Consider the following 16,188-nt stretch of genomic DNA (forward strand, 5'->3'; position numbering starts at 1 on the left):
GACTACGGGGTGGGGAGGAAGGGGGATAAGGGGACAGTACGGGGTGGGGAGAAGGAGGATTAGGGGAGAGTACGGGGTGGGGAGAAGGGGGATTAGGGGACAGTACGGGGTGGGGAGAAGGGGGATTAGGGGAGAGTTCGGGGTGGGGAGAAGGGGGATTAGGGGACAGTACGGGGTGGGGAGAAGGGGGATTAGGGGACAGTACGGGGTGGGGAGAAGAGGGATTAGGGGACAGTACGGGGTGGGGATAAGGGGGATTCGCGGACTACGGGGTGGGGAGGAAGGGGGATAAGGGGACAGTACGGGGTGGGGAGAAGGAGGATTAGGGGAGAGTACGGGGTGGGGAGAAGAGGGATTAGGGGACAGTACGGGGTGGGGAGAAGGGGGATTAGGGGACAGTACGGGGTGGGGATAAGGGGGATTCGGGGACTACGGGGTGGGGAGGAAGGGGGATAAGGGGACAGTACGGGGTGGGGAGAAGGGGGATAAGGGGACAGTACGGGGTGGGGAGAAGGGGGATAAGGGGACAGTACGGGTGGGGAGAAGGGGGATTAGGGGACAGTACGGGGTGGGGATAAGGGGGATTCGGGGACTACGGGGTGGGGAGAAGGGGGATAAGGGGACAGTACGGGGTGGGGAGAAGGGGGATAAGGGGACAGTACGGGGTGGGGAAACCTCAATATCATCTCCTCATTATCAATCACTCACGATCAAAAAATGATTCAAATTCGTTTGAGAAATCTGGCGTCTTTATAAAATGGAGTATAAATTTCGTGGTGAATTAAATAAATGTTTTATTTCGTGGTGAATTAAATAAATGTTTCATTTCGTGGGGAATTAAATAAATGTTTCATTTCGTGGTGAATTAAATAAATGTTTCATTTCGTGGTGAATTTAATAAATGTTTCATTTCGTGGGGAATTAAATAAATGTTTCTTTTCGTGGTGAATTAAATAAATGTTTCATTTCTTGGTGAATTAAATAAATGTTTCATTTCGTGGTGAATTAAATAAATGTTTTATTTCGTGGTGAATTAAATAAATGTTTCTTTTCGTGGTGAATTAAATAAATGTTTCATTTCGTGGTGAATTAAATAAATGTTTCATTTCGTGGTGAATTAAATAAATGTTTCATTTCGTGGTGAATTAAATAAATGTTTCATTTCGTGGTGAATTAAATAAATGTTTCTTTTCGTGGGGAATTAAATAAATGTTTCATTTCGTGGTGAATTAAATAAATGTTTCATTTCGTGGTGAATTAAATAAATGTTTCATTTCGTGGTGAATTAAATAAATGTTTTATTTCGTGGTGAATTAAATAAATGTTTCATTTCGTGGGGAATTAAATAAATGTTTCATTTCGTGGTGAATTAAATAAATGTTTCATTTCGTGGTGAATTAAATAAATGTTTCATTTCGTGGTGAATTAAATAAATGTTTCTTTTCGTGGTGAATTAAATAAATGTTTCATTTCGTGGTGAATTAAATAAATGTTTCTTTTCGTGGGGAATTAAATAAATGTTTCATTTCGTGGTGAATTAAATAAATGTTTCATTTCGTGGTGAATTAAATAAATGTTTTATTTCGTGGTGAATTAAATAAATGTTTCTTTTCGTGGGGAGTTAAATAAATGTTTCATTTCGTGGTGAATTAAATAAATGTTTCATTTCGTGGTGAATTAAATAAATGTTTCATTTCGTGGTGAATTAAATAAATGTTTCTTTTCGTGGGGAATTAAATAAATGTTTCATTTCGTGGTGAATTAAATAAATGTTTCATTTCGTGGTGAATTAAATAAATGTTTCATTTCGTGTTGAATTAAATAAATGTTTTATTTCGTGGTGAATTAAATAAATGTTTCATTTCGTGGGGAATTAAATAAATGTTTCATTTCGTGGTGAATTAAATAAATGTTTCATTTCGTGGTGAATTAAATAAATGTTTCATTTCGTGGTGAATTAAATAAATGTTTCATTTCGTGGGGAATTAAATAAATGTTTCATGTCGTGGTGAATTAAATAATTGTTCCCCCTGTGGTATTTTCATGACGTGTTTTTATCGAACTTCTTTTCCTGTCCCAATGATTGAGACCATCACGTGGTTGGTCCGTCGGGGAGAACGGTTCTGGCACAAGTCTTTCACGAACCGGCTGGCCAGGCCAGACATTCGACTGTGAGAGGAGTTTGTTCAGGGTGCCGGCGAGAACTCGCCTCCTCTTCATGAAAGACACCGTGGGATGGGATCTTTACCTTCCACGAACGACCCGTGCTGGGAGACGGGTCCCGATATCACGTCTCGACCATCGTCCAGTGGACTGAACACGCATTGCGAGATCGTCTCGGTTCGCAACACCAGGGGAACAGTTTCCAGGTCTCGGTAGGGATTCGAACCCACACCAGACAGCTCGAGGGTTTATATCTTTACATTTCCCGCCAGTTCACATTCTTCGAACAATCCGTAAATGATGAAAACACAGTCAATTGTTGTAAATTCAATCTCCTCCTCATTTCTGTGAAGGGGCGGATCTTACAGACACCGAGCTCCGTAAGCCAATCAGAAACAGGGGGTGATGACGTCATTTCGCGGTACAAAAGGTTTCTCCGGAAAGTTCGTTTCTCGTTCAGAACCTTCACACGTCGTGAGCTCCGTTTGTTCTGGACTTTTACAGCGGAACCTGCGACTCGGTAAGTTGTTGTTATTTAAATTCCGATTCGTTATTGTTACAATTTCTCATCACTGATTACAGTCATGAACGATTATAATATCGGAATAGTATCGGGTTTCCCGTGGAACTCGCGCTCTGTCCGGGTCCAAATCCACGCGCGGTCTGGGTCTTGGGTCTACGCGCGTTCCTGGTCTCGTCGGGTCCTCGCGCGGTACTGGTCTCGTCGGGTCCTCGCGCGTTCCTGGTCTCGTCGGGTCCTCGCGCGTTCCTGGTCTCGTCGGGTCCTCGCGCGTTCCTGGTCTCGTCGGGTCTACGCGCGTTCCTGGTCTCGTCGGGTCTACGCGCGTTCCTGGTCTCGTCGGGTCTACGCGCGTTCCTGGTCTCGTCGGGTCTACGCGCGTTCCTGGTCTCGTCGGGTCTACGCGCGTTCCTGGTCTCGTCGGGTCCACGCGCGTTCCTGGTCTCGGGTCTACGCGCGTTCCTGGTCTCGTCGGGTCTACGCGCGTTCCTGGTCTCGGGTCTACGCGCGTTCCTGGTCTCGTCGGGTCCTCGCGCGTTCCTGCTCTCGTCGGGTCCTCGCGCGGTCCAGGTCTCGGGTCCACGCGCGTTCCTGGTCTCGTGGGGTCAACGCGTGGTCCGAGTAGGTACACATTGGGGGTCGGTGTTTGCGGTAAAACCGGGGATTTCCCGGGTGCCCCACCCCCCACCCCCCTCCCTTTCAAACCTTCTGGTTTCACTTCGTTTTCCTCTTCCGTTCCACCAGGATCGTCATCATGTCCTGTCGAACATATTAACCCCTTCACTCACTAATTCGTGTTTCTGTGGATAAAATAGAAATGGTTTAAATCACAAAACGATCTTCATCACCTGTTTGGGTTTTTCACTCCTCAAACCTGATGACCCCGGGTTCCCTTTCCACTCCCCAAGAACGGGAATCCCGACTACGTCATGAACATTCATGATTCATTAGTCCCCTCGCGGTTTCACAGGAAGGGACTATAGGTTTGCTCTCTGTTTGTCCGTCCCACCTGTGCCTTTTCAGACATTTTAACCTGGATTTGTTCTGATAAGTTACAGAACAAGTTCAAGTTTCAGCATTTTTCATCCATTTTACCGTTTTACCCTTTTTAAACCAAGAAAATATCACATCAGGAGGGACATGGATTGCAAAGCAATTCTAGCTCTTTAACATACAACACACCTGTACATCATTTACTGAATATACCTGTACATTAGTTACTGGACACACCTGTACATTATTTATTGAACACACGTGCACATTATTTACTGACCGTAATACACAAGTGTATTGTACTGTATATTAAATTGTAAAACAACTTATGGAAGCTCTTGAGCATTGGGCAAGAGAGATGGATGATGGACAACATGGACTGTATTTACAGCAAGGATTGTATTTACAGCACGGACTGTCTTTACAACATGGACTGTATTTACAACATGGACTGTATTTACAACATGGACTGTATTTACAACATGGACTGCATTTACAACATGGACTGTATTTATCCAGAGGCTGTATTTACAACATTGACTGTATGTGCAACATGGACTGTATTTACAACATGGACTGCATTTACAACATGGACTGTATTTACAACATGGACTGTATTTACAACATGGACTGCATTTACAACATGGACTGCATTTACAACATGGACTGCATTTACAACATGGACTGTATTTACAACATGGACTGTATTTACAACATGGACTGTATTTACAACATGGACTGCATTTACAACATGGACTGTATTTATCCAGAGGCTGTATTTACAACATTGACTGTATGTGCAATATGGACTGTATTTACAACATGGACTGCATTTACAACATGGACTGCATTTACAACATGGACTGCATTTACAACATGGACTGTATTTACAACATGGACTGTATTTACAACATGGACTGTATTTACAACATGGACTGTATTTACAACATGGACTGTATTTACAACATGGACTGCATTTACAACATGGACTGTATTTATCCAGAGGCTGTATTTACAACATTGACTGTATGTGCAACATGGACTGTATTTACAACATGGACTGCATTTACAACATGGACTGCATTTACAACATGGACTGCATTTACAACATGGACTGCATTTACAACATGGACTGTATTTACAACATGGACTGTATTTACAACATGGACTGTATTTACAACATGGACTGCATTTACAACATGGACTGTATTTATCCAGAGGCTGTATTTACAACATTGACTGTATGTGCAACATGGACTGTATTTACAACATGGACTGCATTTACAACATGGACTGCATTTACAACATGGACTGCATTTACAACATGGACTGTATTTACAACATGGACTGTATTTACAACATGGACTGTATTTACAACAAGGATTGTATTTACAGCACGGACTGTATTTACAGCACGGACTGTATTTACAACATGGACTGCATTTACAACATGGACTGCATTTACAACATGGACTGCATTTACAACATGGACTGTATTTACAACATGGACTGTATTTACAGCACGGACTGTATTTACAACATGGACTGTATTTACAACATGGACTGTATTTACAACATGGACTGTATTTACAACATGGACTGTATTTACAACAAGGATTGTATTTACAGCACAGACTGTATTTACAACATGGACTGTATTTACAACATGGACTGCATTTACAACATGGACTGTATTTATCCAGAGGCTGTATTTACAACATTGACTGTATGTGCAACATGGACTGTATTTACAACATGGACTGCATTTACAACATGGACTGTATTTATCCAGAGGCTGTATTTACAACATTGACTGTATGTGCAACATGGAATGCATTTACAACATGGACTGCATTTACAACATGGACTGCATTTACAACATGGACTGTATTTATCCAGAGGCTGTATTTACAACATTGACTGTATGTGCAACATGGACTGCATTTACAACATGGACTGCATTTACAACATGGACTGCATTTACAACATGGACTGCATTTACAACATGGACTGCATTTACAACATGGACTGTATTTACCTAGAGGCTGTCTTTACAACACGGACTGTCTTTACAACATGGACTGCATTTACAACAAGGATTGTATTTACAACATGGACTGCATTTACCGAGAAGCTGTATTTGCATTTTACAACATGGACTGTATTTACAACATGGACTGTATTTTCCGAGAGGCTGTATTTACAACATGGACTGTATTTACCTTTGCGATCCGAGATTATCGCAAACCCTGAGATAGCGTACCACACAAACTTGTTCTACACAAACTCAAATCCTCCGGTGTTCCGGGGTACGTACTAAGATGGATGGAAACATTCTTGATTAAATAAACACAAAGGGTTGTGATAAGTGGAAGGATGTCTCAATACAGCTCGGTGACATGGGACATTCAATCCACAGGGCAGGGTTCTGGGTCTCGTGCTGTTTATCATCTTCACCAATGACCTTCCAGGTGTTGTGGATCCCGAGGTAAAACTGCTTGTGGACACAAAACTACATTGGGTGGTTGATGACCCTGTAACAAGATGTGAATGTTGTTCCAGGGTGGTTCCCAAAATGGCACCTTCCATTCAATGAGAACCGTTTTTACAGCCATTTTTCCCTGCTGTGCAGGGGTTGGGCTTTTTCTTGAGGCAATGTTTTTTTATGGCTGGATGCCCTTCCTGACGCCAACCCTGGTCACCTCTTACGACACACAGGGATATGGTACACCTATTCTTACCGGGGCGTACACCGGGACCAGTACACTGGTACTCATTTCACCGACCTCGGAAGGATGACAGGCTGAGTCAACCCCCTGGTGTTAATTCAGCAGCCAACGGGGCTTGAACTCAGGACCCTGGGATCCCAAGCCACCACCCTAACCACTAAGCCAACACCAGGCTTCCATTCAATGAGAACAAGAGTGAGAATTGCTTTGTAATACAATTCCCCTTTCGATGTGATATTTTCTAAGTTTAACAAGGGTGTAACTGTGAAAAAGTTGATGAAACCCGAACTTGTTCTGTAATTTATCATAACAAAGCCATGTACCAAGTTTCAGTTGAACATGTTCAAAGGTTTGGGGAAAAATCTGAAAAACCACCAGTGGGACAGACAGAGAGCAAACCTACATGGTCCCCTCCTGTGAAACCCATAGAGGAATAATAAATGGAAAGTGGTTCACTATGGGAGAAGCAACCATACGTTTACTTCCACCCGACACCACAGAAAGTGATTCAGGCATAAATGAAATAATAAACGAGAACGAAGAAAGAGATTTGGGTGTTTTGTTTAACATAAGTTTGTTGGTGAGCTCATGCTGCGGATGAAGTGAGGAGAGCGAATATGAACCTCAGAATAATCAAAAGATCGTTCTCACCATTGGGGAAGAATGGGTGCTCCAATTGTATAAAACTATAGTGAGACCAACTCTTAAATATTGTAACTCACGATGGTGCCCTTTATATAACAAGAATGAAGATCTTCTTGAGAAGGTCGAACAGAGGGTAACCAGGCTCTTACCAGATTCCAAACACCTCGACTATCCTGAAGGACTGAGAGGACCCAATCTACCTACACTGGTCCACAGGAGACAACAAGCGGAGATCATCCAGATATTTAACATCATGCAAGGAATTGATCAACTTACTGTCGAGAAATTGAAATGAACGAGAACTAAAGAACCAGAGACCATATCAACATTGTGAAGAAGAATTATTGCAGAATGAAAACGAGACAAAATACTTTCTCTGTCCAGAGTATAAACAATGAAAATGGGTTTCCTGAATATTCCATGAAAACATGAATCTCCATCAACACTGGGGAAGCACTGGACCAACCATCCATTGAAATACAACCCTAAGGCCTTAGTTATTTTATAACTTTGTTTACACAGTTCTTCAGCTAAAATGTTGGGTCAGTAGGTCGAAATATAAATATATTTTCAATTTTTAGAAATTACATTTTTGATGATTTTTTTTTCCGGATGTTGCATGGAAAAGACAAGGGTCGGTGTGGGGGCGGGGGAATAAATATATATCCCAGACCAGGAGGATCTAAGAAAACATTGAAGATGGAATACCATTCAAATGCAGGATGCCATTGTTCACTGTATCATCTGATGTGAAAAACAATAGAGAAGGATTAAAACTTGTTTTTACAATATAGTCTGGCATGTTTTTCTTATAGGAACCTGTTGGATCATCAAACAAATGGAAACGATGATGAGAAAATTACTGTCCAAGTTGTAGATGTGTGCGTGCACACCAGTGCATAGTGCTGGATATGATTTTAAAAAGTTGTCTACTCTGAGTCAACACACTCAAAACAGTCAATCAGAGCCATAACCAGCTCTTACTTTTCAGCGGGCATCTGATCGTACCGTCTCCCCAATCCCCATGAGCACATCAAACGCTGATTTCTGGTCCGTTGAAGGCTGAATATCAGCATCTCGCAGGGAAACTTTGACGTACTTGGCGCCAAAATCTTTCAATTCGAACAGCGGTGCACAAATTTCGATGGAAACAAAATCGGCATGATCGAGAGTAGCCTGCGAATCATCCCTGCTGCTGCACTGAATTGATGCAATCGTTTGGCCAGAATATTCGTCGTCAAGATGTTGTGTGATTAAATTACCAATACAGTTACTCAAATTTATACCGTTGACATACTTCTTAACAATCACTTTCGCCCCAGAAACCACAGTCAATCTGAACCACGCTGACCATTGCTCAGATGCCATGACTGAAGACTACTGTGCAGCAGTTTGGTTGAAGGGGACTTGAAGTTGAAGTTTGGTTGTGCACGTGTGCAAAATTATATTTTGAAAATAAATGCCGACGTTTACATTTCGGGTTTTGAAACTTTTGCACCTTCGGGGGAAAATTTATAAATCTAAAAGGCTAAAAATGTGTTTTTACATATATATATATATATATATATATATATATATATATATATATATATATATATATATATATTTTTTTTATATATATATTTTTATATATATATATATATATTTTTATATATATGTATATTTTTATATATATATATATATATATATATATATATATATATATATATATATATATATATATATTTTTTTTATTTTTAAATATATATATTTTTATATATATATATATATATATATATATATATATATATTTATTTATATTTTTTTTTTAATATATTTATATATATATATATAAATATTTTTTTTTTTATATATATATATATATATATATTTTTTTTTTTTTTTATATATATATATATATATATATATTTATACATATATATATACACATATATATATATATATATATATATATATATATTTCATTTCGACAAATATACCGTCGGGGCATCTGTAAACCAAGTCATAAAATAACCATACTATTGCTGTTCTGCTTGATGGTGTCGCCAGTGGTGCAAAGGAAACGTGTCGTTTCACACCTCAGACCTTACCCCCTCCTTCCAGCTGTTTTCTGGGGATAACACACAATCGTGGTGCTAACCGTGCTCCCAAGCAAGGCAACTTTAGCCCCTGCAAATTGTGGTGTCCCACTTTCCAGAAATGAGGTGTGAAAAGAAACTTAACCACAGGTAATCACTGGGACTACCGACTACCCAGGGTTATGTAAAACAAGGACAAATGTGTCCAAGAGCCGCGTCATAAAGGTTTTGTATTCACCAGAAGAAGAACAACAACGCGGAGCTCTCTTGGAACCAGCGTTTGCAATGCGACGCGGCTAAAAACGAGGAGTGAAAAGGTCCTTCGGGTCTTTTACTCCGTCTGTTGTCATTGGTGGTGTCATGGTTTAGAGCTTCCCTTTCTTCTTTGTTCGGATGCAGCACAAGGCTGTACAGTGGCATCATTATCTGAGGGTGAAGTTGTGCCACTGCTGCAGTGCCCTCTGCTGGTTTGGGCAGGAATTTGTAATTTGTTCAGTTGTGCCGGTGATAGCTCGCCGACTCTTCGCGAAGGACACCATGAGATCTCCAACATCCACCAACGAATACCGGAAGACGGGATACCCGTGTCGCGTCCATCCAAGGAATGTTGAGTCAGAGTTGAGGTCAAGGCATGAGGGAGTCTGAACGGATTATACATTGTAACCCTAAGCAGGTCTCACTCACTAACCGAAGCGGGCCTCACTCACAAATTGAAGCGGGCCTCACTCACTAATGGAAGCGGGCCTCACTCACTAACCGAAGCAGGCCTCACTCACTAATTGAAGCAGGCCTCACTCACTAATTGAAGCAGGCCTCACTCACTAATTGAAGCAGGCCTCACTCATTAACCGAAGCAGGCCTCACTCACTAACCGAAGCGGGCCTCACTCACTAATTGAAGCAGGCCTCACTCACTAATTGAAGCAGGCCTCACTCATTAACCGAAGCAGGCCTCACTCATTAACCGAAGCAGGCCTCACTCATTAACCGAAGCAGGCCTCACTCACTAATTGAAACAGGCCTCACTCACTAATTGAAACAGGCCTCACTCACTTACCGAAACAGGCCTCACTCACTTGAAATTCATTTTCCCTCTTCAAAAGTTAATTTTCGTCGAATTTCTTCGGGATTTGTTTTCGTTGAGTTTTCAGGTTTGTCAGGGAATGTGAAAATGATATTAAATGTCGAGATGAAGCCGTTTGGGATGAAGAAAACGTGAGCATTGTAAACTTCCATTTATCAAAACAAAATCCTTTACAGTGACACAACCCTATTTTTATAACCATGCACCTTGAAGGGGACGGCACGGTGATTGTGAATACTTGTACAATACTTACCGCAGAACCAAAAGGGCGATCCTATTATTTCATCGAGTTATACAGTAATTGTGCGTGAAGTGAGGCCAGCTGTCCAATCAACGGGTGGAAGACACAGCTCAGCTCATTGGATGTGCTGGTCCTCACACGTGTTGTGTCACGTGATTGCTGTTAGTCAATCAGATTGTATGTAAACATATAAATGAAAAGGAGGAAAAAGGAACATTAAAAGGATGATGTGGTGGATGAAATACCCTTTGGACAATCCTCGGGTCGTACTTTGTCTGTGTGCTAAATGTGGTTGTTGGCCCAGCAGTCTTTGCAAGAAACAGACAGACAGACAGACATATTTTATTTATTGGATGAAAGGGTTCAGTTAATAATTCCTTCACGTTGTTGATTTTCCAGTTCAACTTCAACCTCTTCATTAAGATTTACACCATCTATATCGACTTGGGGTTTACCCCCCACAAAGGCACTGAAAGCCAAATCACCCAGAAAATATGAAATACTAAACGAGAGGGTGAACTCTATCGCCAGTTAAAGGAAAGATCAATGAGCCTGGTGTTTGCTCAGCGGCTTGGGTGGCTGGCTTAGCATCTTAGGGTCCTGAGTTTGATCCTCGTTGGCCGCTGAATGAACACAGGTGGGATTGACTCAGCCTGTCATCCTTCCAAGGTCGGTGAAATGAGTACCAGTTTACTGGTAGAGGGGCACAGCATCAGTGGCACAGCTGTGTTTTCAAGAAATGATAGCCATCTCATGCAAGAACAGAACAGAAGGGAAGATCAGATCACAGTGTGCAGGACCTTGATCTAGAAGGGAAGGATGATGTGGTTATTGATGTGGATAAATGGGTAGTTCTTCTATCCAGACCTTGCCTGATACATCTGCAGCCCATGTGTTATTTTGTGGTGAAATGGGAGTTTTGAGGGGTTCTGCATCCACTGATAAGGCCAAATATTAATAAAAATACCAGTTTATCATCCAGATGTTTTTTAAATGGAGGAGGCCCATATATATATATATATATATATATATATATATATATATATATATATATATATATATATATATATATATATATATATATATATTAAATTCTCGCCAGCTTTTAGGACTTGACAAATCATGTACCCAACACGCCAGTTTTTTTTACATGAGTCATGTACCAGACATATCAGTTTTCTACCCACAAACTAATATGATGAGGGTCATATTGTTCCAGATTTGGAAACCTTTTGCACACAGACAGACAGCAGTCCCTGCAGTTCAGTTATTTCAATAAGAATGTGTTTATAGTTAGAATCCATCCCCTTTGTCTAATGGGAATGACATGTGTGCGCTACGAGTTATTTAATAGTGTGGATTTTTACATTTTAAACTTCACCAACAACGGTGCCCATCTTTGCTTCTTCACCATCGGCCTTTCCCACGCGCATGCGTGTCAAGCGCAGCCGTGGGTGGAGTCCAATGTGCCGTGTGGGGTTTCATTGGACATTGGCGTCTTGGATTTCGCTCCAAATACGGGCATGGCGCCCCTCTCAGCCAATCAGAGGGGTGTGATCACATCTGCCGCCTCTCGGCCAATGGGGAGCCAACGCAACATATTGCTGCTCAACTTCCTGTTTTTGGGGTGGAGACGTGAACACTCCCCTCCGACCAATCTCGGACGGCTGGGAGATCACCCGACACTCCTGTCCAATGAGGAGAGGAATGATGCGAAACGGATCCCTCCCACCTGTCAAGGCATGGAATATTTGGAGTCGTGAAGGTGGTACAGTGTGACTTGGCTGCACGAAATGTTCTCGTCTCTGATGATTCGGTGACCAAGGTTAGCGACTTTGGCTTAGCCAAACAGCAGGCTCTTGTTTGTATGGGACCACCGGCCGAGAAGGTCTTCCCGCCATGAATCGCCTGCCTGCGAGCCGGAGGAGAATCGCCTGCCTGCGAGCCGGAGGAGAATCGCCTGCCTGCGAGCCGGAGGAGAATCGCCTGCCTGCGTGCTGGAGGAGAATCGCCTGCCTGCGAGCCGGAGGAGAATCGCCTGCCTGCGAGCCGGAGGAGAATCGCCTGCCTGCGAGCCGGAGGAGAATCACCTCCCTGCGAGCCGGAGGAGAATTGCCTCCCTGCGAGCCGGAGGAGAATCGCCTCCCTGCGAGCCGGAGGAGAATCGCCTGTCGGCGCCCGATGCTACCCTCTGTACCTGATGCTTGGAGCGGCATCATATTGCGGGTTCGAGTCCCGCCACACCAAGATCGTCGAGAACCGCACGAAGCAGAAAGGTCCAAGCCAGATCCTTACCTCCAGCTCACCTTTCCTCCGAGCTGGGGGTATCAATAAAGGCCGTGGCCATCATTTCTTTTGGGGGGGGGGGTAAGTGTCTGTGTGTGAGCCCATCCTTTAAGTACAAACATTTAAGTGCCGTGTGTGTAAATTGCATTTCTTTTATTCGGTTAACTCTGCCTTCTTGTGTGCTCTCCTCCCCCATTATAAATAAATATCCCTTTTGTTAAATGTTCCAGCTCGTTTCTGTGTCTCTTTCATTGGCTTGGCACGGTGTGCATGGAGAAATAGCGAGGCTGTTTGCGCTGTAAAATTGTTCATTTGGACCGATGGGCCTTGATAACCATTGCTCGGGTTGCGCACGGTTTGGGCACGGTAACGGCTCATTCCGCTCGAGGTCTGTCGAGAGGGTAAATTCCCTGGTAGCTTTATCCTCATGGGTAATTGAGTATATTGAAGTTTGGCAATTGACCCTACCCCACACGTTTGAATTATTGGCGATTCATGGTCCTCTTAGTGACCCGTGACCTTTCGGAGTTGTCCAAGAGTCACGACCTAAATTCCGGGTGTTCAGTGAAGCCGACTCTACTGCTCCCCCTTGCGGTCGTGCTCGCCAATGATACCCGGCCCTGCAACAATATGCCTGACACGTCACGTACACACTCACTCAGCCTATTAAAAATACAATCCACATTTCGAAACAAAGAAATAATAAATGTAGGCAAAAGACAAAAACCGACGCACTTTGTGCATGTTAAAATGATTAGTTGTACCATCTTTCTATACAGATCTGCAGTAATCTTTTACATACGTGTGATGTGGACTCACCAGTGCTCCCTCACCAGTGTCACCTTCAGTCCCCCATGGGATACTTTTTTTATGGTGCAGCCACTTCATGTCGTCTGCACAGCTTCCTTTGGACCTGGGTGCGATTTTTATGCCTCCGGCACCTTCGGTGCGGAGGAATCATTTTTTTTAAAATCTTTTTGGGATGTTTGACAAAATAACAAATAACAAGAAATATGAGGAGTCTTCAAATAAGGAAGTGGGTGAGGACGATCAACTGGTATTTTTTTTTATCATTATTTGGTTTAATCTGAGATCTACAATTGACGGACAAACAATGAAGTGCAATACTTGGGGGTTGAGGTTTTCTCACGTTGTGATTAAAACACTTGGGTGTTAAAAAGTGTGATTGTCCATTATGTAGTTAAATGTTATAAATCAAATTAAATTTCTGAATTTACCCCCTTCTAAACACTGATGATGATGTGATTCGATCAGTGGAATGAATGAATGACCCAAAGTGAGTTCATTTAACCTGTTTCTGAGGGTTTGAACAAGACCCTGATGGTCACATGTTCTGAGAGTTCAAAGTTGAATTAAAACTGCTGGACTCGGTTTGATTTGAAATGGGAGTGATTTCCGTCCCTTTGAGAGATTCCTTCCTTCATCTCTTTGTGGTGAAACACCTCGTTAGTCGTTCAGTTCTTTGGAAATATCTTTTTTGTTTCATGTTTTTTTGTTTTTTTTACAGTGTAGTATCTGCTTTCACAAATAACAAAAATCTTTCTAAATCAGTCATTTGTACAACACACCCATAAATGAATCATGTAAACCATTTTAGCCTGTAAATTAATCTGAGCTATTTGAAACCCAGAAATTATCCTTATTTCACCATTTTAAACCTATAATTATTTAAACCCATAAATTATCCTTATTTCACTATTTTAAACCTATAATTATTTAAACCCATAAATTAACCCAATAAACAATTTTAACCTGTAAATTAACCCCATCAGCTATTTTAAACCCATAAATTATCCTTATTTCACCATTTTAAACCTATAAATTACTTAAACCCATATATTAACCCTATAAACCATTTTAAGCTGTAAATTAACCCCATGAAAATAATATTAATAATCCCATCACTTGTTGGTCACTAACCGAAGCAGGCCTCACTCAACTAGTGTGAGTGTTTGGTTTCTAAGTTTGTCCCTCATTTTTCAAGTCAAGGAATCAAATCAATTTTCCCCTTTACTCCAAATAGGAAGAATGTGATCGCCCCCTGGGGGTCTCTCCGCGTCTTGCACTTCAATCGGTCGTTTTATACCAAAGTATAAAGTAAACAGTGTGGGTAATAACTATGATCACTAGAACAGCACTCGGTGGAGTACATGCCTCATCAGGTTGAACAGTTCACGTTTTGTTTCCCACTGCAGGGGCAGATCCAGAATTTTTTTTAGGGGCGGGGGGGGGGGGGAGTCATTTAAGGTTAAGATATTCTCATGTTGTTCAAAACCAAGCCTTATTCAAGTCCATGTGATCGTCAAGGAAAAACCGGTTAATTTATCTGGAGCTGGCAGTGTTGTCCGACCATAAATTTACTTTCTCCACAGGAACATTTGGGAATATCGAGCTCCTTGACGAAAAGACCTCAGGCCTGTCACTGATGTGTAAGAAAAGATGAAGCTTTTGGAATCTTTGTGACGGATCTTTACAACAACAGTGGAAAATACACAAAATGTTTCCAGTACAAATCAATGAAAATATGGAACGGACAAGCACAAAATGCAGCAAAATGACCCCGAGCACTAAATCTAAACTCGCCATTGTGGATCATCAGATGATTAATGATAATAATGGACGATGTAGCCACTGAAACTTTGAATTACCTGGTGAAGTAGTTCAGAATTGGACTGTGCTTCGCTGAAGGACACGATACTGAAAATGTTGCCTTTCTTTTCGGAGCCATAACGAAACACTGAGTTTCAGGATCAAAACAGAACCAGTGGAGAAAAGTATCGTCGCTCAGATTAATTTCCAAGTGAAAGTAAAAGACGAGCGATTGCCGATTGTCCAGTTACTTCTTGCACGACAATCATGTGATAATTGTAAGGGCGGAGGGGAGGGTTGGTTCATGTGCACCCGGTGAACTCCACCTGGACCCCCCATTCCACTGATAGGCCAGATCGGGATCCGGACCTGAAGAAAAATCGAATCGGCTTGTTCTCATCACCTAAGCAACTCGTCCACCTCGTTTTGTCACAATCCATCTGCAACTTTTTGAAATATCGTGCTGTACTGTGTATGATATTTGTCCCCATCTCTTCGTGGTGAAGAATCACTTGACATTTTTTATTGATTCTCGTATCCTGATCCAGATTCAGATCTTCACCAAAATCCAATCGATGCATCTTTGTCACACACCTAACCTGTCCACCAAGTTTCGTCCAAATCCGTCTATAACCTTTTGAGATATCCTGTTCACAGACAGACAGACAGACGGGGGTGGAAACACAACCTTTGTCCACCTTCGGCCGCGGAGGTAATAACTTACGATTATACAAGTAACAGATTCCATATGAATATTTAAAGCTTTAATTGCCGGATAACATTCTGATTCTTGCATCTGATGTAAGAATCCTGAACACATTTGGATTCTATGATGGATTT

General features: G+C 41.9%; 1 protein-coding gene across 1 annotated transcript in view; it reads left to right on the plus strand.

The window, feature by feature from the left end:
- The first annotated feature begins 2,531 nt into the window (after positions 1 to 2,531).
- LOC147034202 (uncharacterized) overlaps positions 2,532 to 16,188 on the plus strand; it is a 115,604-nt gene continuing 101,947 nt past the window's right edge. Inside the window, exon 1 of the mRNA XM_085878731.1 lies at positions 2,532 to 2,683. Within this exon, the coding sequence (XP_085734857.1) occupies positions 2,569 to 2,683 (115 nt within the window). The 5' untranslated portion in view covers positions 2,532 to 2,568. The remainder of the gene's footprint in view (positions 2,684 to 16,188) is intronic.

The sequence above is a fragment of the Eptatretus burgeri genome, chromosome 1, assembly GCF_056783735.1.
Source record: "Eptatretus burgeri isolate ZD-2024b chromosome 1, Ebu_testis_v1, whole genome shotgun sequence".
Classification (NCBI taxonomy): domain Eukaryota; kingdom Metazoa; phylum Chordata; class Myxini; order Myxiniformes; family Myxinidae; genus Eptatretus; species Eptatretus burgeri.